Source organism: Colobus angolensis, unplaced genomic scaffold, assembly GCF_000951035.1.
Source record: "Colobus angolensis palliatus isolate OR3802 unplaced genomic scaffold, Cang.pa_1.0 Scaffold38, whole genome shotgun sequence".
In the NCBI taxonomy this organism is placed as follows: Eukaryota; Metazoa; Chordata; class Mammalia; order Primates; family Cercopithecidae; genus Colobus; species Colobus angolensis.
Genome location: NW_012117154.1, coordinates 9,526,624 through 9,546,813, shown reverse-complemented (window position 1 = coordinate 9,546,813; position 20,190 = coordinate 9,526,624). Strand labels below are relative to the sequence as shown.

General features: G+C 48.5%; 1 protein-coding gene across 2 annotated transcripts in view; it reads right to left on the bottom strand.

Moving 5' to 3' along the window:
* The window catches only part of PCBP3 (poly(rC) binding protein 3), a 197,785-nt gene that overhangs the window by 76,498 nt on the left and 101,097 nt on the right, over positions 1-20,190 (bottom strand). The window contains exons 1-2 of one of the 2 annotated variants that reach the window (XM_011954197.1): positions 16,457-16,683; positions 14,774-14,908 (exon numbers count right to left, since the gene is read on the bottom strand). In XM_011954197.1, coding sequence (XP_011809587.1) covers positions 14,774-14,783 — 10 coding nt within the window. In that variant the 5' untranslated portion in view covers positions 14,784-14,908; positions 16,457-16,683. Of the gene's footprint in view, positions 1-14,773; positions 14,909-16,456; positions 16,684-20,190 lie in introns of those variants that run through there. The other variant, XM_011954196.1, reaches the window with a different exon arrangement.

The following is a 20,190-nucleotide window of genomic DNA, read 5'->3' as shown; positions in this document are numbered from 1 at the left end:
ACTTGCTATGGGTCCTTGGAAGGAACCCTGTTAGTGGAACAGCAGGCCTGACGGGAACCTCATCACCCGAGTGGGCTGTAAATGTAACACAGTTTCCGCTTTTTCATAGTAACGCATTGTGCACGGCTATGCGGTTCCTCTAGGCATTTTCCCGACAGTCGACCAAGCACGGACTCTGCCCGCCACGCCGCCTGGGGCTCCCCTCGAAGCCAGTCTCGGCCAACTGTGTCCTGCCACAGACCACTCACCCAGGGCCCTCAATCCCTTACCTCGGAACAAAGCAGCTCCGTGAGGCTGGGAACGATCAGGTTTGATGCGGGTATCGGACAGATGGCCACTCTCCCCGTTTAGACAAGATGAGATGCTAACGGAGAAAAATGAGAGTGGTGCTTCGCTCTCCACCGAGGGAGGCTGCCCACCCCACTGGCCTCGGGCGGGAGCCACGTGACATGGGCCAGGCACATGTGACCCACTTTTTGCCCAGCTCCCCTCATGCCCTTGGAGGGTGCACCCAGCGCTCATGCGCCATCATTTCAATACCCTCTTTCCCCCACAGGGGCGACTCAACAGCCCGGCAAGCCTGCGGGACACACGGCCGCAGCAGCTAAGCCCCTGGAATAGGAAGGGGTGGGTGGGGGCAGAAACCCCAGGGCCCAGCATTAATCCCAACACAGCTCCTAAGACACGAGCTTTTGCTGCTGCCGCCGCTGGTCTGCCATGGGCGGCGTAGGGATAAAGCAGGCCCCTACCCAGACAGCGGGGCTGACCTGGGCTTGGCTGGCGACGCTCTTGCAGGTCCTCATGAACTGCAGGATGAGGCTATTCCTCACCAGGAGGAGGTACCTGAAACAGCATAAACTGGAAATTCCCTCCTTTCCCTGTTTTCCTCTTTGTTGTGACTGAGGTATTCTAGGTCTGTCCCACAAGCAAGACCCATGCGAAGCGGAGCGGACAAGCTGCAGCCTCAAGTGTGGTCCTGACGCCAGCTGTGCCCTGGGCAGGTGGGGTGGAAAGGCCTGGCCCAGGACCCCACAGCCCAGGCACTCGGGGCCGAGAGAGGAGGTGCAGAATGCACCCTGCTCCACCCACTGAACTGGGCACTCCTGCCATGGAGCCGGAGAAAGTCCCCCTCCTCTGTTATGGGCTTCTTACCTTGATCTCACCATGTTACACAAGACTCAGGGGTGGTAATGAGAAAAGCACACCCAACGGGCAGAGGTGAAACGTGAATGCAGAGAGAAGCCACTGGGCTGTGAAGAGGGCCCGGTTTCGTCGGGGACAGGCTGAGCTGGCTCCTGCTGGGGCCCAGGCAATGTGCTTGCAGCCTTCTGATGCCAGACAAGGCACAGAGACAGTGCGTGTGGAGTCCTGCAGGTCTTACTGACCAAGCAAAGTCAGCCGATTGCTTATTAAAGAAAGAAACTAAAATAACGAGTATCGGAGGTTCACACAGAAAAAAAAAGAATATGTGCATATGCAAAAGAAATACCTGTCACTGATCATTACCCAGAAGGATCACCACTGACACGTGTTATCTTGTCTGCCTATTCAGACTTCGGTCTAGTAGGCCTGTGTTTTTATATCTTTTTAGCAAAAATAGTAACCAACCATGTTTGTTTTTCTTGCTTACTATTACATATGAAATATTTTTCTATGTTAATGTATTGAAGTCTGCATAAAAGGGAGCAGATTCCCCACAGTATTCCATTTTGTGCGTTTTTATGCATCAGAACACAACTAATCTGCAATGACTGACAATTCCAGGTATTCTGAATTGTCACATTAACTAATAATTTAATGACTATTGCTATGATTTAAATGTACGGGTCCCCCCGCCCCAATTCCTATGTTAAAACTTAAGACCCAGTGCGATGGTATCAGGAGGTGATTAGGCCACGAGACTCCGCTCTCAGAAATGGATCAGTGCCTCATAAAAAGGCTCAAGAAAACTAGCAGGGTTCTTTTTGCCCTTCTATCCCGTCCACCATGGGGACACAGCGTTTGTGACCTCCAGGGGAAGTAGCGTTCAAGGTGCTGTCTCAGCCAGGCCAACCCTTCCCAGGCGTGAAACCTGCTGGAGTCTTAATCCTGGATTGCCAGCCTCCGTAACGGGGAGCCATACGTTGATTCTGTTTATAAATTGCCCAGCGTTGGGTATCTTGTTCTAGCAGCAGAAACGGACCAAAATCATGACCTTTGGGGAGATCCCATTCTGTCTCTCTCTTATTTCCTTGTAGTCTGTACTTATAATTTTGGGGCCAAAGGAGGCACAAGCTGAAGCGCAGGGTGAGAAGCAGGCCCAGGCGCTGTCCAGCCCCTTCCTCTCCATCGGGCAGGCTCTGCCCTCGGTGCTGTCTGCAAGCACTGAGTTTATGAACACGGAGTGGAGGAGGATACAATGGTCACATTAAGACAACCCTTGCTCTGCATCTGGCACTGCTGACTAATTTAATCTTGAGCAGCTCTCGGCGTGGGCCGTTACCCGTTACAGTTCCTGTTACACATGGGGAGAACAATGGCAGAATCACTCAGGGCATGTTCTGGCCCTAAAGCTTGGGTGGTGGGCCTGGCACCCAGGCTGGCAAGGGCCCAGGCTGTTGCCCTGGGTGGCCAGGGGAGGACTGGACACTGAGTGTTGAGTCTGGCGTGGGTGGTCACAAACAGCCTGCTGGAAGGCAAAGCAGAACAGGCAGGCAGGGCCTGGTTGTCAGTGGGGTGGAAGGCGGGTTGCTGCAAGCAGACGCGAGGCCCAGGTGGGTGCTGTGGGTGAGCGGCCTTCCCACCTGCTGTGTGCGCTGGGGAGAAGGAAGCTGACCAGGCAGCAGCTGAGATGGGGTGCTGGCAGAAGTGAGAAGGCATGGAGGTGGCTGCACACCAAGCCACTGTGCTTGTGAAGGGAGGAGCTGAGGGTGTGGCCGGGAAGGAGCAGCCCAGAGGCAGGAGGGCAACTAGGGGGCAGGGGCTGCCACAGGGCCCAGGATGGGCAGGAAGAGCCACTGGCTCGATGCTGCCAAGAGCCCAGTGAGGGCGAGGAGAGGTACAGAGCGGCCCTGCTCGGAGGGGTCACTGCCAGCAGCCTCGGAGTGGAGACTGAACACAGTCATCTGCACCCAGGGCGAGCGCTCCACCTCCACGGGGGTCGCTGCCAGGGGCTGCTCCTCCCCACACTGTTTCCTCTACCAATCTGGCTCCCAGGGCCTCGCTCAGGGGAGGGTCACTGCCGGCTGGAGGCACAGCTGCATCACGTGTGTGTGAACCGCCTGCGTAAGGAAGGGCTGTCCGTCTCCTCTGCAGTCTCCATGGTGCCTGTTTCACTCTGCGCCGTCACACAGCCTCACGTGATCTTTGCTGTTGGCCATGAGAGGCTCTTTCAGGCGGGCTTTGGTGCCCCTCCAGGGCGGTGGGTTTTCTGCCTCGGGGCTGTCACGTGCTCAGGCTCATCTGTGCTTCCCCACCCAGAATCTGCCATTTCTCCATGGAACCCTTCTGTGTTTGAGCCATTTCGGTAGAAAGAGGATAAAAGGCCATGTGAGTTGCAGCCCCAGCTACATGTTCAACACAGACAGCAACATGGTGTGAAATGTCAACCAAGTCAGCTGCACAGTCCTAACTGCTGTTACCCACGTTGCTCCTGCCAACATGAACTTTCGATGTAATAAAATCAGGGACCTAATGGTGTTGCTGTGAAAATTTCACATTTAGTACAAGTATGTGAATACAGCTGCTTCATTCCTTTTCTCTAAAACCACCAGGACCCAGAAGGGCACCGACGTACCCTGGGACTTGGAAGCCATGGGAAGGAGAAGCAGCCCAGAGGTCATGGCCCGGCCATCGGCTGGAGGGGGCACCTGGGTCTGGCTCTGGTCTTTCTGAAGCTGCATGCTGGAGCCTTTGGTTACCCACCAGCAGCCCAGGAGGTCAGACCCCATCCACGATGGCAAGAACCTTCCAATCCAGGTGCCGAGGACACCCCCATGCTTGACTCCTGGGTGCATTTGTCGGAGGATGGGGGCACCGGCCATCCTGGGGTTGGCTGATCCCGGAGGCCCCTTCCAGTGCACAGCTGCTGGGGTTTGACAGCAGAGTGGTCCTCTATGTTCCCCAGGAGCAGCCTTCTCCATTTAAAGGAAGTTAAAGGTGTTGAAGGAAGAGGTCGCCTGCCCTGCTTCCTCAGGTGAAGCGTCTCTGTGACCTGGATATGGAGACCAGGCCTGGCAGGCAAACTGCCCTCACGTGGGGTCCAGGCCTGTGCTGCTCATGGTGCATGATCCCTCTCCGGGGCCTGTGCTGCAGCAGGCCCCGGCGAGGGAGGTGCCCAGCGGAGTGTGGAGCCTGCCCTGGGGCGAGGCACCCACCCATCACACTGACGGCCACGCCCAGTGGTTTCTCCAAGAGGGGAGACGTTGTGTCTTAGGACTGGCCTTCCCTGGGCAGAGGCAGGGAGCCAAGGTGAGGCTGGCAGCCAATGGAAGGCCGGCTATGCAGGGTCCCAAGGGCCATCGTGGAGTTTCCTGGGCAACCTGGGAGTTTTCCTCCCCAGGGGCTCTGAAGCAGTAAATGGGGAGTGTGGAATGGGTTCATCCCCACTTCTGATGCATAGCCATGCAGGGGAACCCCCATATGATGCAGTTCCCCCTCAGAGAACCCTCTGTGGCCTCGGACCCTGACTCGCTGGCCACCTCTGCTACACAGCCCCTCCTGGCCCGGCTGACTCCTGGTCGGGCACCTACTGATACCGTAGTGTAGCACCGGGCGTTCACAGAGCTCACATCCCAAGGACGGCGACACCAACAAAGGAGGGGACAAGCAGTAGGAGTTGGCGGCAGCAGACAAGGCTGGACTGAGGTTTCAAATGGCGTCTGTATTCATCTGTTCTCATGCTGCTGATACAGACATACCCGAGACTGTAATTTATAAGGGAAGGAGGTTTCGTGGACTCACAGTTCCACACGGTTGGGGAGGCCTCACGATCATGGTGGAAGATGCAGGAAGAGCAAAGGGACATCTTACATGGTGGCCGGCAACAGAGGGCATGTGCAGAGGAACTATGCTTTAGAAAACCATCAGATCTCGTGAGACTTACTCACTATCACGAGAGCAGCACAGGAAAGACCCGCCCCCATGATTCACTTACCTCCCACTGAGTCCCTCCCATGACCTGTAGGAACTGTGGGAGCTACAACTCAAGATGAGATTTGGGTGGGGACACGGCCAGACCATATCAGCCTCCGTCAGGAAGACCTCACTGAAGGGGGACCTGGGAACTGTGGAAGGAAAATAAAATCTCAGGACCCCAAACCCACTATGACGAAGAGTTCAGTTTGGGAACAGAGTCACGCAAAGGTGGCCTTCCTTTTGGGCCTAAGCAGACAGCTGCAGATAGAAGGCTGCGAGTCTCCCCGGGGGCTACCTCACCAGCGCCCACAAGGAAATGCCCTCTGGGCTCCAGTCTGTGCCCTAAGGCAGTGTCCTGCTGAATCTCACCCTGACAGGGTCAATAAACAGCTTATCTTCACAGGTAAGGACTAAGACCAGACCAGAAGCCGTCCCTCCTCCGCCTGCCCAGGCACACGCATGTCTTCCTCTGCTGCAGGTTTCCTTCACTTTGTGAGAAACGCAGACTCATGGAGAGACCGCGCGTACAGGACAGGGCCTCTACCGCCTCCCGCCAGCTCGTTCCCCTTCAAATACGGAAGTCTTAAAAGTCTCCTCGGAAAAAGCCCAGGCCACAGGTCCTACAGTAACTTCTGTCTCTCTTTCCCAGGCGAGTCCTCAACCCTGGCAAAACAAACCTCTGGGCAGATTAAGATCTGCCACAGTCCCATTTTGGTTGACAGGTCAGAGACTGGAGGGAGGTGAGGGAGGTCCATGAGGCTCCCTGTGGCATGGCCCACAAGGCAAGAGTGCAGGGTGGGTCTGAGGAGTGCGGCAGCGGGAAGGGTGTGGGAATGGGGGAGGCCTGGCTTGGCTGTTGGGGGAGCCACATCCCTGCCCTCCGCAAGCCTCTCCCACAGGACACCTCCGTCAACACTGGAGAGCAAGGCCCTGGGGGGCAGCCCTGTTTCCCCGTCCCCTTCCAGGGCTCATGGATCCAAGAGTGGCAGAGAAGCCAGCATCAGGGCTTGAGGCTTTCTGGTCACTGGTGGGTGCTGGCTCCTGTCACCAAGAAGAGCCAAACTCTGCAAAATAATATTTGAAGAGATTTACTCTGAGCCAAACGTGAGCAACCATGGTTGAGGCACACCTCAGGAGAACCTAAGAACCTGTGGCCAGGGTGGTTGGGCTGCAGTGTGGTTTCATATGGTTTAGGGAGATCCAGTGGATGTGCACTGGTTTGAGGCCCAGAAAGGCAGGACAGCTCGAAGCTCGAAGGCAGGGAGTTATAGGTGGTGCATTAGGCTGTTCTTGCACTGTTATGAAGGAATGCCTGCGGCTGGGCAATTTATAAAGACAAGAGGTTCAGCTGGCTCAGGTTCTGCAGGCCACACAGGAGGCTCCGCACTGGCATCTGCTCGGGTTCTGGAGAGGTGCCTCCGTGAGGACGCAATTCTGATTTTTTTATCTTGCCTATATTCCTATCTAAGGGGTCTGGGGAGTCATGCTCTACAAACCACAAATTCTCATCAGATGGGTTTTATTTAACCCTATATTGTGACTTACTTTCCAACCTGGCGTAACATTATGAGACAAGGAATACAAAATAATTTACCTCAAAACATGTTTCTTTGCCATATCTTGAGATTGTCCTGCAAAGCCGTCCTTTGTGGGAGAAAATGTGCATCTGTGAAGAATCTCTATTCACATAGCTAGATTTTTTCTTCCAGGCCCTCCCAATCCTGAAGAGATTAACCAAGAGTCTAGCAGCTTTGAAAGGTCTGAACAGAAAGCATTTGTCATCAATTGTCTCTAAGGGCAGGCACTATGAGACTTCAGAAGAACGTTGGTCTCCACAGTCTTTTATCTTAACTTGAGCATTTCCTTTCTATGATCCCAGCTCTTTAGACAAACTCAACCAACTGTCAACCAGAAAATGTTTACATTCACCGATAGCCTGGAGGCCCCCACTTTTGAGTTGTCCCACCTTTCCGGACCAAACCAATGTATTTGTTAAATGTATTTGATTGATGTCTCATGCCTCCCTAAAATGAATAAAACCAGGCTGCGCCCCGACTGCCTTGGGCACATGTCATCAGGACCTCCTGAGGGCTGCGTCGCAGGCCATGGTCACACAGAGCCAAGGTCACACAGAGCCATGGTCACACAGAGCCAAGGTCACACAGAGCCATGGTCACACAGAGCCATGGTCACGCACAGCCATGGTCACACAGAGCCAAGGTCACACAGAGTCATGGTCACACAGAGCCAAGGTCACACAGAGCCATGGTCACACAGAGCCATGGTCACGCAGAGCCATGGTCACACAGATTTGGCTCAGAATAAACCTCTTCAAATATTTTAGAGTTGGACTTTTTTCGTTGACGTCAGGAAACTTGCGATCATGGCGGGAGGCAGAGAAGCAGGCATGTCACCTGGGCAGAGCAGGAGGGGAGGGGGTGCTACACACTTTTACACAACCAGGTCTCCTGTGAACTCAAGGGCGAGAGCTTGTCATCACCAAGGGGATGGCCCAGACCGTTCATGGGGAAGCCGCCCCCATGACCCAAACACCTCCCAGCAGACCCACCTCTGACACTGGGGATCACATTTCCATGTGAGATATGGGTAGGGCCAATATCCCAGCTGTATCAGATGAGATAAAAGATGTTCTGATGGGCACTTGGTTCAATGAGTTAAGTTACTATCTGAAGGCCTGGAATCAATAGAAAGGAGTGTCCGGGTGAAGGTAAGGGCTGTGGAGACCAAGGTCCTTATTATATGGCTGAAACCTCACAGGTGTCCTCCCTTAGAGGGATTGCATGACAAATGTTTCCTGTTCAAACCTTGACGAGGCACTAGACTCTCAGCCAGTCTCCTCAGGATTGGGAGGGTCTGGAAGGGGAAAGATCCAGTTATGTTAATACAGATTCTTTACAGATGCAAACTTTCCCCCACAAAAGATGGTTCTGGAGGCCCATTTCAAACTATGTCAAATAAACATATTTTGGGGTAAAATATTTCTATTTCCTACTTTATCTGTCATGTGATATGAAGCCACAGTCGGACTGAAAAACCACGTTATATTGGGTTAAATAAAACCCATCTCATGAGACGTTACGGTTTGTAGGGTGTGACTCCCCAGGCTCCTTAGATAGGAATTTCGAGGCAAAAGAGGAAATAGGTCAGAATTTAGTTCTCACTACAAGCCGAGCATCTTCCCTGGCAGGAGGTTTTCTGTCTCCCTGAGTTCCACCCGCCTGTCACTTCTGTGGTGTGTCCTATGCGTGTGTGGGGTCCGGCCCTCGAGCACTTGGATCCATCCCGGGCAGAAGACAGACAGACATGTGGGCCTGATCCCACACGGTGCATGGCCTGCAGCACGGACCTAGGGTGGTGGGGTACGGAGGGAGCCCTGGGTCTCATTTAAATCCCATAGAGAGTATTTATATCTCAGATGTAGGAGGCAACCAGCCTGGCTGGGTTCAGGCTTCAACTCTAAGGGGCTCTGTGTGTGGTTCCCACGTTGGTGGTTTCAGTCTTTGCAGGGCTATCCAGGCCTTCCCACGCATGCCCCCCTGTGCTGGTGGGGTCTGGGAACTGGGCAGCAGTCCACCCCATGGCGTGGTTCTCAAGGTCTGTGATGGGCTGTTCGGGGGCGGATGCGTGTATGTGAAGCTGGGGGTGAGTGTGGGAGACTGCCCAGCCTTCTCTGTGGGTTTCCCGAGCCTGCGTCTGCGCTGGCCTCCCTATGCCTCCCAGATCCCAGGATTCCTCTTTTCCCTCCTACAGTCGGGAAGCTCCAGCCCTCTGAACTCACTTCCCAGGCACACTCCTCTGGGATCCGCTATGGGAAAGTGCAGAGAGGAGAGAGAAGGCACTGGGGGATCATGCCACTTGGGCATCACTGCCAGACTTGGAGAGGAAGGCTCCTTCCCTCCATGGTAGAGCCTGGGGGCCCCTGTGGACCCCCTTGGCCATTCCTGGCACCACTATTGTCACCATAAGGCTGCCTAGGGTCTAGATGTGAGACAACAGAGAGGAGACCGAAACCCAGGGCATGCCCCCACTTCCCTGGGCATCGGGGACCCCTTTCCTGCTCTTTGAGCCGTTCCCAGAGGCTCCTCCTGGAGCTCCCTGTCAGCTTTCTGCCAGCTTCTGGGTTTCAGCCTGCCGTGAACTCAGGCAGGAGAGATTGTAAGTTTGCATTTCCTCCAACACTCCTGCTATTCACTTCTCAGACCACTGCATTCCACAGGGCAGAGGCTCAGAGTGCTTGCTCCACCCACCCACAGCCCACACTCAGCTTCATTTCAGTCTCATCAAAGAGCATCTTCTACTCAAGGTGAACAATTCAAAACGGAAATTAAGAAAACAATTCTGTTTACAATAGCATCACAAAAAATAAAATACTTAAGATAGGCACACACAAGGGCACTGCTCCTAACAGCCAAGTGGGTGAAGCCCTCCTATCCATTGATGGCTGTGGTCTTTACATACAATGGGATATTGGTCAGCTTTCAAAAGGAAGGACATTCTCACACATGCCACAGTGTAGATGAACCTTGAAGACATTGGGCTAAAAGAAATAAGCCAGTTACAAACAGACAAATGCCATATAATCCCAGCATATCCCTGAACTGTATGCTAAAAAATAGTTAAGATGGAAAATTCTATGTTAGGTACATTTTACCACAACTAAAAATAAAACAAAATAAATTTTAAAAAAGCATTTGTGGTAGCTGACACACACTGCAGGGCATGAGGAGTCATATTTGAGCCTGCAAGTCCAGACTGGCACTTGCATGGAACAAACCGCTCAGCCTCTCAGGGCCCAGGTTCCTGAGCTGTGAAACGTGGAGGCCTCATCCCACCTCTTCCATCTCTCTCCCAGGCCCAACTTCAAAAAGATGCTGCTCTTTGTGTTTCTTTGCTTTTTTTTTTTTTTTTTTTTTTTCCCCACTCTTACCTTTTTGGAAATCTTTTCTCTTCCTAGCCTCATGCACAGAGGCTGAGATGTGGAGTTCATTCTACAGTTTATGACATGTCGGCACCACCACTTCCTGGGAGCGGCTCCTGCACCGTATCATCGACTCCTTTTCATTCTCACCAGCCCTTATCACCACCATCTGCCACTGCCACCACGCAGGAGCCCATTCTAAAATACCGAGTGCCTGACTCTTACTCACATATGCTCTTGCAAAGTATATGTGTATTTAATTTCCTATGCATGCATCTGTACTCACACAGGCAGAATGGTTTTAACACCACTCATGTTTCTTAGCTTTTTAACCCAGTGAGGCAGGAGAACAGGGCCTGCAGGGAAGAAACCTAAGGTCTTCCTAGAACTAAATCAAATGCAAACACTTCAGCCAGGACAGGAACACCCTCTCCATTCACATGGGGGTGCACACCAAGCAACCAATGGAAACCTGCAGAGGGTATTGAAACCCCAGAAAATTCTGTCACTGGGGCCCGTGAGCTGCTTGCTCGGGCTGCTCCCACCCCGTGGACTGTGCTCTCATTTTCAGTAAATCTCTGCCTCTCACTGATTTTTTCCTTGCTTTGTTTGTGTGTTTTGTCCAATTATTTTTTCAAAACGCCAAGAACCTGGACACCCTCCATCAGTAACGCCAGCCCTGCCTTTAAGGCCCATTGGCACATCCAGTCCATGGCATTTGACTTCTGCCACAGCCATATTTTAACTCTTATAGGCAAGGGCACTGAGGTCACCTCCCACCCCGACACCCACAGAGCACAAGGAGATGCCATGTGCATCTGTCTCCATGAACCTGTGGAGATTTTGTCACCACAGAGATGCAGGACAGCATACCAGGTCACATGCCCCATTGACTCCCCAGTCCCAGGCTCCAGAGAAGACATGCCAGCCCACCCCCTCTGGACAGCGGCACGTGCACTTTCCGCATCTGCTCCCAATGCCTGGTGCAAATTCATCACCTGCTCCTGCTGGTCTCAGCCGTGGGAAGGGTACATGCCATGTCACTCTGCATCTCTTGGACAAGAAGTGAGTTTGCACATCTCTTCACCAGCCTTTTGTACTTCTTCTTCTGTAAACTGTCTTTCAGATCCTTCACCCATTTTTCTATAAAAGTTACAGTATTAGTTTCCTATTGCTGATGTTACAAATTACATCACAAATTTATTATCTTCTATTTCCGGAACTCAGAGGTCTGAATCAGATCTCACTAGACAAGTCAGGGTGTCTGCAGGGCTGTGTTCCTTCTGAACAAAAGTCAGGGTGTCCGCAGAGCTCTGTGTCTTCTGAACAAAAGTCGGGGTGGCTGCAGGGCTGGGTTCCTTCTGAACAAAAGTCAGGGTGGCTGCAGGGCTGGGTTCCTTCTGAAGGCTTTGGGGAAATTTTCCCTTGTCTTTTCCAGGCCACATTCCTTGCCTCATGGAAGTCATCATTTTTTTTTAAGCTTTATTTATAATTGACACATAATAGTTATACATATTTATAGGATACAGTATGATGTTTCAATACATGTATACGTTATATAATGATCAAACCAGGGAAATTAGCATATCCATCACTGTAAACATTTACGATTTTGTGATAACATTCAACATCCTGCCTTCCAGCTATCTGGACAGATACATTATTAGCTATAGTTACACTATTGTTAACAGAACACCAGAATTTACTCCTGTCTAACCGTAACTTCATACCTGTGGACCAGCCTCTCTTCTTCCAGCCTCAGGGCTGGGGAGCATTATTATCTATTTTCTGAAACAATCTGTGTAAGTTAGAAATCAAGTGTTCCTTCAAGTTAGGTATAATTCATCCATAAAAATGTGTCTGAGAACTTTTTTTGAATGGAAGTCTTTGATTGTCATTTACATTTCTTTAGTATTGTTGGCTTATCCAAGTTATAGCTTACCTCTATTTCTTCTCAAGTCTATTTTTGTACTTCCTATTTTCCCAGGAAGTTATCAATTTTACCTACGTCTTCTTTTTTTTATACTTAGTGATAATTTATTGATAAGTAGTGTTTTGTTCCTAGTGAGATAGATTAGTGTTTTCTTTTTGATTTATTAATTTTTTATTATACTTTAAGTTCTAGGGTACATGTATATAACGTGCAGGTTTGTTACAGATGTATACGTGGGTCATGTTGGTGTGCTGCACTCATTAACTTGTCATTTACATTAGGTATACCTCCTAATGCTATCCCTCCCCCTCCCCTTCCCCCACAACAGACCCCGGTGTGTGATGTTCCCCACCCTGTGTCCAAGTGTTCTCACTGTTCAGTTCCCACCTATGAGTGAGAATATGTGGTGTTTGGTTTTCTGTTCTTGTGATAGTTTGTTCAGAATGATGGTTTCCAGCTTCATCCATGTCCCTACAAAGGACATGAACTCCTCCTTTTTTATGGCTGCATAGTATTCCATGATGTATATGTGCCACATTTTCTTAATCCAGTCTATCATTGATGGACATTTGGGTTGGTTCCAAGTATTTGCTATTGTGAATAGTGCCACAATAAATATACGTGTGCATGTGTCTTTATAGCAGCATGATTTATGATCCTTTGGTTATACACCCAGTAATGGGATGGCTGGGTCAAATGGTATTTCTAGTTCTAGATCCTTGAGGAATCACCACACTGTCTTCCACAATGGTTGAACTAGTTTACAGTCCCACCAACAGTGTAAAAGTGTTCCTATTTCTCCACATCCTCTCCAGCACCTGTTGTTTCCGGACTTTTTAATGATCACCATTCTAACTGGTGTGAGATGGTGTCTCATTGTGGTTTTGATTTGCATTTCTCTGATGGCCAGTGATGATGAGCATTTTTTCATGTGTCTGTGCACTGCATAAACGTCTTCTTTTGAGAAGTGTCTGTTCATATCCTTTGCCCACTTTTTGATGGGGTTGTTTTGTTTTTTTCTTGTAAATCTGTTTGAGTTCTTTGTAGATTCTGATTATTAGCCCTTTGTCAGATGAGTAGATTGCAAAGTTTCTCCCATTCTGTAGGTTGCCTCTTCACTCTGATGGTAGTTTCTTTTCACCTACGTTTTCAAATGTGTTCGCATATGGTTTCCCACAGTACTCTAACTTTTCTTCTCGGCTGTATCTATGGTTATTTCTTATCTATCTATGTATCTATCCATCCATCCATCTACATTTATTTTTATTTATTCACTCATTCACTCCTTCCTATATTCTGTTCCATCAACTGTCACCAGTATCACCCCTCCACTTTCTTTCTTTTTCTTTTTTTAGATGGGGTCTCACTCCATGGCCCAGGCTGGAGTACAGTGGCACAATCTCGGCTCACTACAACCTCCTCCTCCTGGGTTCAAGCAATTCTCCTGCCTCAGCCTCCCAAGTAGCTGGGATTACAGGCATGCACCACCACGCCCAGCTAATTTTTGTATTTTAGTAGAGACAGGGTTTCACCATGTTGGCCAGGCTGGTCTCGAACTCCTGACCTCTTGATCTGCCCACCTCGGCCTCCCAAACTCTTGGGATTACAGGCATGAGCCACGGTGCCCAGCCCTTTCCACTTTCTTTAACCAGAGATCTAACGATTGACTCTAAAACACAAAATAGCTTTTAGGGCTGTTAATTTTCTCTGTTTTTCTGTGCTCTCTATTGCACGGATTTCTGCCCTTTCCTTTATTATTTCCTGCCTTATGGATCCTTGGGCTTTCTCCCTTGCTCTTTTTTCAGCCTCTTGAGTTAATTTTTCATGTTTCTTAACACATGTATTTATAGCTACAAATGTCCTTCTAAGCACTGCTTTAGCTATGTCGTGCTATTTAGACATATACCGCTTCATAATCACTCAGCCCTAAAGTTCCTTTATTTATTTTATGATTTTATTTCTAACAAGAGTTTTTTATAGCGTATTATTTATATAAGTTATTCCTTTACTATTAATTTCCAGTATAATTGCCTTATGCTCTCCACATGCTGTGTTATAGACAGATTTCACCTGTACACATACATCTCTATGTTACAGACTTCACCTGTACACATCCTAGTATTGTACATGTTCTCTGTATGCTTAGAAAGTAACATGTAGAGTTCAAAATATACTAACAACTCAAACTTATTTATTATATTGCTTCAGATATTAATACTCCTGCTTATTTTTTGTTGCCCTACTTCTTGGAGGGATGTGTTAAAATCTCCAAACACAACTGCTCATTCATCCACCTTGCCTTGCAATTGTATCAACAGAAGTTCATGGTAACAGCTCAAGCCACAGGCACTAATGTCTGCAGGGTATCACCAGACCACCAAAACAGCACCCCCACTCCTGATGTTTTTATTACCTACTCTTTCCAAACACCTCGGGACGATCTTCAGCCCCCAGCACCGCCTTCTTGTCCTTCATTCCTGAAACCTGTGCCTCCCTTGCTTCTCAGGGCTGGCTCGAGGGCAGAGCTGGAAGGCTGTGCAAGAACCACTTGGCCGAGCACTGGACCCAAAGGTGTCCAACCACAACCAGCTCACTGCTACCAAAAGTGGGGATCCCCGATTTCCCAAAGTCATACACAGAATAGTCTTCAGGGCACATTGTAGACTGAAGCAGGGTGAAATACAGCACTGTGTTACTTCAAACAGATTTCATTTGTCAAGCCTAAGTCTGACTTTGTTATATATACTCTTGGTAAACAAACACGCCAACAAAAGACAGTAACTCACCTTCCCCCATAAGCAGGCTATAAGGTTTAGAGCAGATCCATAGACAGCAAAGGTTCAGACGTATTGAACTCAGAGCATCATAACCACAGCAGGTGATTTACAGAAGGGCTGACTTTTGTCGTGGAGCCCACCGACCTAAAACACAAAAACACAGGGCTGTGTGAGTGCATCAGTGCGGGGCCTGCCCGCCAGCACTGGGCTTCAAAAGAACTGCCTCTTGCCTTCAACACAGCAGTCAACACCTCTTCAGCATTCGAGTACAAGGCATGGTGTGAGTGTGGAGACGGAGTGCCAGCAAGCGCTCCCCCTGGTGCTCTTCCCCCCAACACCCCAAATGAGATGACTCAACCCAAAGACAGGCTTCTACTTCACAAGTGAGACGTCTACATGAAATGTTTTGATAAAATTGCACTTACTTAGTGTATCTGCTTATATCTACACTGATTTTAAAACAATATTTATTAAATTATACATTAATACATGGCTGGCTTTCTAATTTCACTGATAGTGAACAAACTTCATCTAATTTCTTCAATTTCAGCATGGTCTTAGAGGAGAGACTTGGGAAAAAAAGGCACATTTGAGGTTGGATGTGGTGGCTCACGCCTGTAATCCCAGCACTTTGGGAAGCCAAGACGGGAGGATCACTTAAGGTCAGGAGTTTGAGGCCAGCCTGGGCAACATGGTGAAACCCCCATCTCTACCAAAATACAAAAAATTAGCCACGCGTGGTGGCGGCGCCTGTAATCCCAGCTACTCCGGAGGCTGAGGCAGGAGACTTGCTTGAAACCAGGAGGCAGAGGTTGCAGTGAGTTGAGACTGCGTCACTGCACTGCAGCCTGGGTGTGACAGGGTGAGACTCCATCTAAAAAAAAAAGGCACATTTGGAACCTTGGGAGAAAAAGGGAAGGAGAGATGGAAAAGGTAGAAATTCAGTTTCCTACAGAAATAAAAGCATAGCAAGGCATAAGAAGACATAGATGTAATCCATCTCCAAATGAACCATTCAGTTTTTTTCTTAAGAAAACCTACGTTTCTGCTGACCAACAAAAAAGGATGCTATTGGACAAAGAAACCTAGTAAACCACCTGTGTCCCTTGGCACGTCCGTTCCCGGCTGGAAACATCTGTTACTGCTAGTGCAGGAAAATCCAAGTGCTTTTAAAATAAATAGAAAAAAGGCATGCAAAATCCTTTTGGGTAAATGATGTTCTCCAGTCGCAGACACTCCTGAAGTCCATCATGGCTCTGGGAGAGGAAACCAGGGTGTAGGCACTGAAACTTCTTCAGCTAATGGAACTGAGAACTCCCGCCCAGCACCGCAGTCCAAAGTCAAATGAGGAAAAGCTGTGCAGGTGTAAGAAACACCAGAAACGAAACACTAAAAATACCAAGAATACAAATGCACAGTTAAAATAAGAAACTGCGAAATGAGAATTAATTTAACCTAAGAAAGAAATTAAAGAGAATGACACAATTAGCCTAGAAATGAGACTAAGTTACAAGGTACCAAAAGAGAGATTCAGTTGAGTGTGAGGCAGGAGAACAGAAGGAGGCAGGGAACAGAAGGCCAATCCATCCAGGCTGACTTCCTCGAACTAAATCAAATGAAAGCTCCTCAGCAATGACAGGGATGCGAACGGCTTTGCAACTGCACTCCATCCTCTCAGTTCACAGCATTTACCCTTTGTAACTTCACCTGCAGCCTCTCCATTTACACAGACCACACACTCCAAGTAATATCCTCTCCCTTTACAGTAGGGTGCGTTCTGAGTAAATGACTCTGACTTCATTTTCACAGAATATTCACCAAGTGACCAGTGGGAAACCTCTAGAGTATTGAAACCCCAGAAAATTCTGTAAGCTCCTGAGCCCCAGTGGTTAGGCTGCTCCCACACCACAGCGTGTACTTTCGTTCTCAATAAAACCCTGCTTTTGCTTTCTTGCTTTGTTTGTGCGTTTTGTCCAATCCTTTGTTCGAGATGCCACCTGGACACCCTCTACCGGTAACGACTGCATAAGGAACACTGCAGGAGGACTGAGAACATGAAAGAGAACAAGAGGCCGACCAAGAGGTGAGAGACGCAGAGAAGCTGCCAGATACGGAGCCCAGGCCAACAAAGACCCAAGAAACACAGACTGGAGTTCCCAAAAAAGAAAAGCAAAACTACAAAACAGACCTAATACTTAAATTCCTAGAAACGTTCTTAGGAAAAAAATAATCGACAAGTTGAAAGGCTCGTCATGTACTTGAACAAACTGACCCAGAACAGTGGCCCTGAAGGCACTGCCCAGTAATGATTACAACTGAGAGAAAATTCTTCGGGACTCTAGGCAAAAAGACCAGCTCATTCACAAAGGAAAGAAAATCAGACAGGGATCGGACTTCCTGACCGCAATGTACAAGGTAAGTGAACAGTGGAGCAATTATTTTCATAAACTTAAGTAAAAATAAAGTGTGACCAAAGGATTTTATGTCAGCCAAGCTGTCCTTCAAAATTAAAGCTCTAGATAAATAGTTTTAAATAGCTAAGAACCCCATGAACAGTGTGTTTCCAGGCCCTTCATGAGAAACCTACTACAAAAGAACCTCCCTCAAGCCAAGAGACCACTGGGAAATTTGACATAAACAAAAATAACAAAGCTGTGGAGCACAGACTAAAACAGAAAGTGAGGACAAAGATGGAGGTGGGGTACTAAACAGCTTCTTATCGGGGAGTAGGCTGTTCTACAGGAGTAAAAATACAGCAAATAAATCAGAGGTAGATGAATCAGAAAAAAAGGAATGTAGAATAAGCTCATAGACTGAAGCATGAAAAATAGGTGGGAGAAAAGAATCCCACCAGACAAGCCAAAATAAAGAGGTCAGAGGAAGAAACAGAGGGACTAAGGTGCGATAAGAGGTGTTATGGTAACAGTAGCCAACAGGACAAAACATAGACTTTCCTAAATGCCAGAAACAATAGAAAAAAAAAAAAAAAAAAAAAACTTTTTTTTAATTAAATCAAAAAAACAACGGAAGGGGGGCCCCCCCAACAAAAAAAAAAAAAAAAAAAAAAAAAAAAGCAAAGACACAAACTACATTAAAAAATAAAAAGACACACAATAAATAAAACATAACACATACATTAAATATAGGAACAATTTATGCGGCAGTTGGGACAGGACATGCCGGTCCTAGCAATACGTGAGTAAACATGTGCAACACGTGGCCCTATGAAAAGTTTCCCCTTGGCTCACAAAGCCAGCTCTGCTTTACAGAAGAGACACGACCATTGCCAAGTGATTTGAAAAGGCTAAATGTCAAGGAATGAGCAGAAGCATGTGAGGTCAATGCACCAGGCTGAAGAGCAGGGGTTGCAATCTGCCTGTCAGACAAGGTCCAGCCTCACCTCAAAGCAGGAAACAAGACCAAGAAGGGCACTTCCTAATGCTGGAGGACCCAGCGCACGGTCAAGCCACATGAGTTCAGAATCTACTAGAACCGGCCAGGCGTGGTGGCTCAAGCCTGTAATCCCAGCACTTTGGGAGGCCGAGATGGGCAGATCACGAGGTCAGGAGATCGAGACCATCCTGGCTAACATGGTGAAACCCCGTCTCTACTAAAAAATACAAAAAACTAGCCAGGTGAGGTGGCGGGCACCTGTAGTCCCAGCTACTTGGGAGGCTGAGGCAGGGGAATGGCGTAAACCCAGGAGGCGGAGTTTGAAGTGAGCTGAGATCCGGCCACTGCACTCCAGCCTGGGTGACGGAGCGAGACTCCATCTCAAAAAAAAAAAAAAAAGAATCTACTAGAACCCCCAAACACAGAAGCTGGAGGACCCAGCGCACAGTGAGGCCATATGAGTTAAGAATCTACTAGAACCCCCAAACACAGAAGCTGGCTGTATAATGCAGAAACTATAGGTGTTGGGGAAAGAAACAGAAACATAAGAATAGCAATCATTAACACATGACCGTCAACCATGGCAAGGTAAGGGGTCAAAAATAATTAAACATGAAAGAGAGCTAATAACAGGAGGTAGGTCTTGGGGACATTACATAAAACTTTGTACTCCAATAATAGAGATTATACTTTCTTCTTAAACATACTTGAAACATTCATTTAAAAAAAAAAAAAAAACTAGCTTGTATTAGGGTACAAAAAAAACCTCAGTAAGTTACATGAAATAGAAATGGCACAGACAGCAGGCAGCATACAGCACTCTATGCTAACAATGCAAGACCAGAAAATAATGAACTTTAACCGAAGGATACTTCCTTGGTAATTTACATCATGTTAGAAACACCTAAGCGGAACTGGTTCATGATGTGTATCTATCAATCCAGTTATAGATATCTCCCTCATAAGTCCCTAAATTGGTAAGGAACACCATGAGACCAGACGCTGAGAGAGTGACGTGACAGACTGACACATTCTTGCAGTGACCCGCCTCTTCCAACCTCATGCACACGCCCGGGGGAGCCTGAGAGCAGTTCCCCAATGGAGCTGGACACGAACGAGATGGAATCTCCACGTGGAAATGCTCTGCAGCTCCCTTTTCAGTGGAAGACAGAGCTGTTTAGGAAGGCAAGGAGACGGAGGAGATGCAGGAGGCGTGGGATCCCCTTCCTCAGCTCTGGCCTGCTCTGGCTGTGAGACCCTGGGAGGAAAGCAGAGCAATGGCTTTAACATCTTGCTGAACATGCTGAACTGGCTGCCACAACAGATCAGCTTCAAAGGCAAGGACCCCAGGGGTGTCGCATTCCCTCCTGGGCACAGTCCAGACAAAAGCCGTGCACTCAGCTGCAAACTACACACACACGTGTGCACACGGGTGCTAAAGCAGCTCACACACATGCATACACACGGCAAAGGCACACACACACGTGTGCACATGGGTGCTTAAGCAGCTCACACACGGCAAAGGCTCACACTTACACACATGTGCACACGGGTGCTTCAGCAGCTCACAGCATTATCCAGGCTTTTAAGAAGTGGCTTCAGCTTCACCAGAAGGTTTCAAACCTCAGACAATCACCAGGCAGCGTGCTATCTCCTTGTGACTCTCAGCGTCAGGGCAGCCGCTTCCTACAGGAAACCATGACTGGTAAGAGATCATCTGGCGGCAGGAGCCCCTTGCTAAGCAAGTCTGGTTAAGATTAACAAAAGGCATAAGAGAGCAGAACGTCAGTGACCCTCCGTAGGTGGACTCCTTGGGAATCCAGGAATGGTCCTTTCAGGGAGGAGAGTTCAGAAGATATTCAAGCTGATACCTTAAATTTCTGGGGTACCCAGTAAAAAAGTCTAAGAATTCATAAAAGGAAGCTTCTGATGAATGCAAAATTTTTTTCAACCTTAAATAAAGCATATATATATAAACTTTATATATATAAAAAGGTTTATACATATATAAACTTTATACATATAGAAACTTT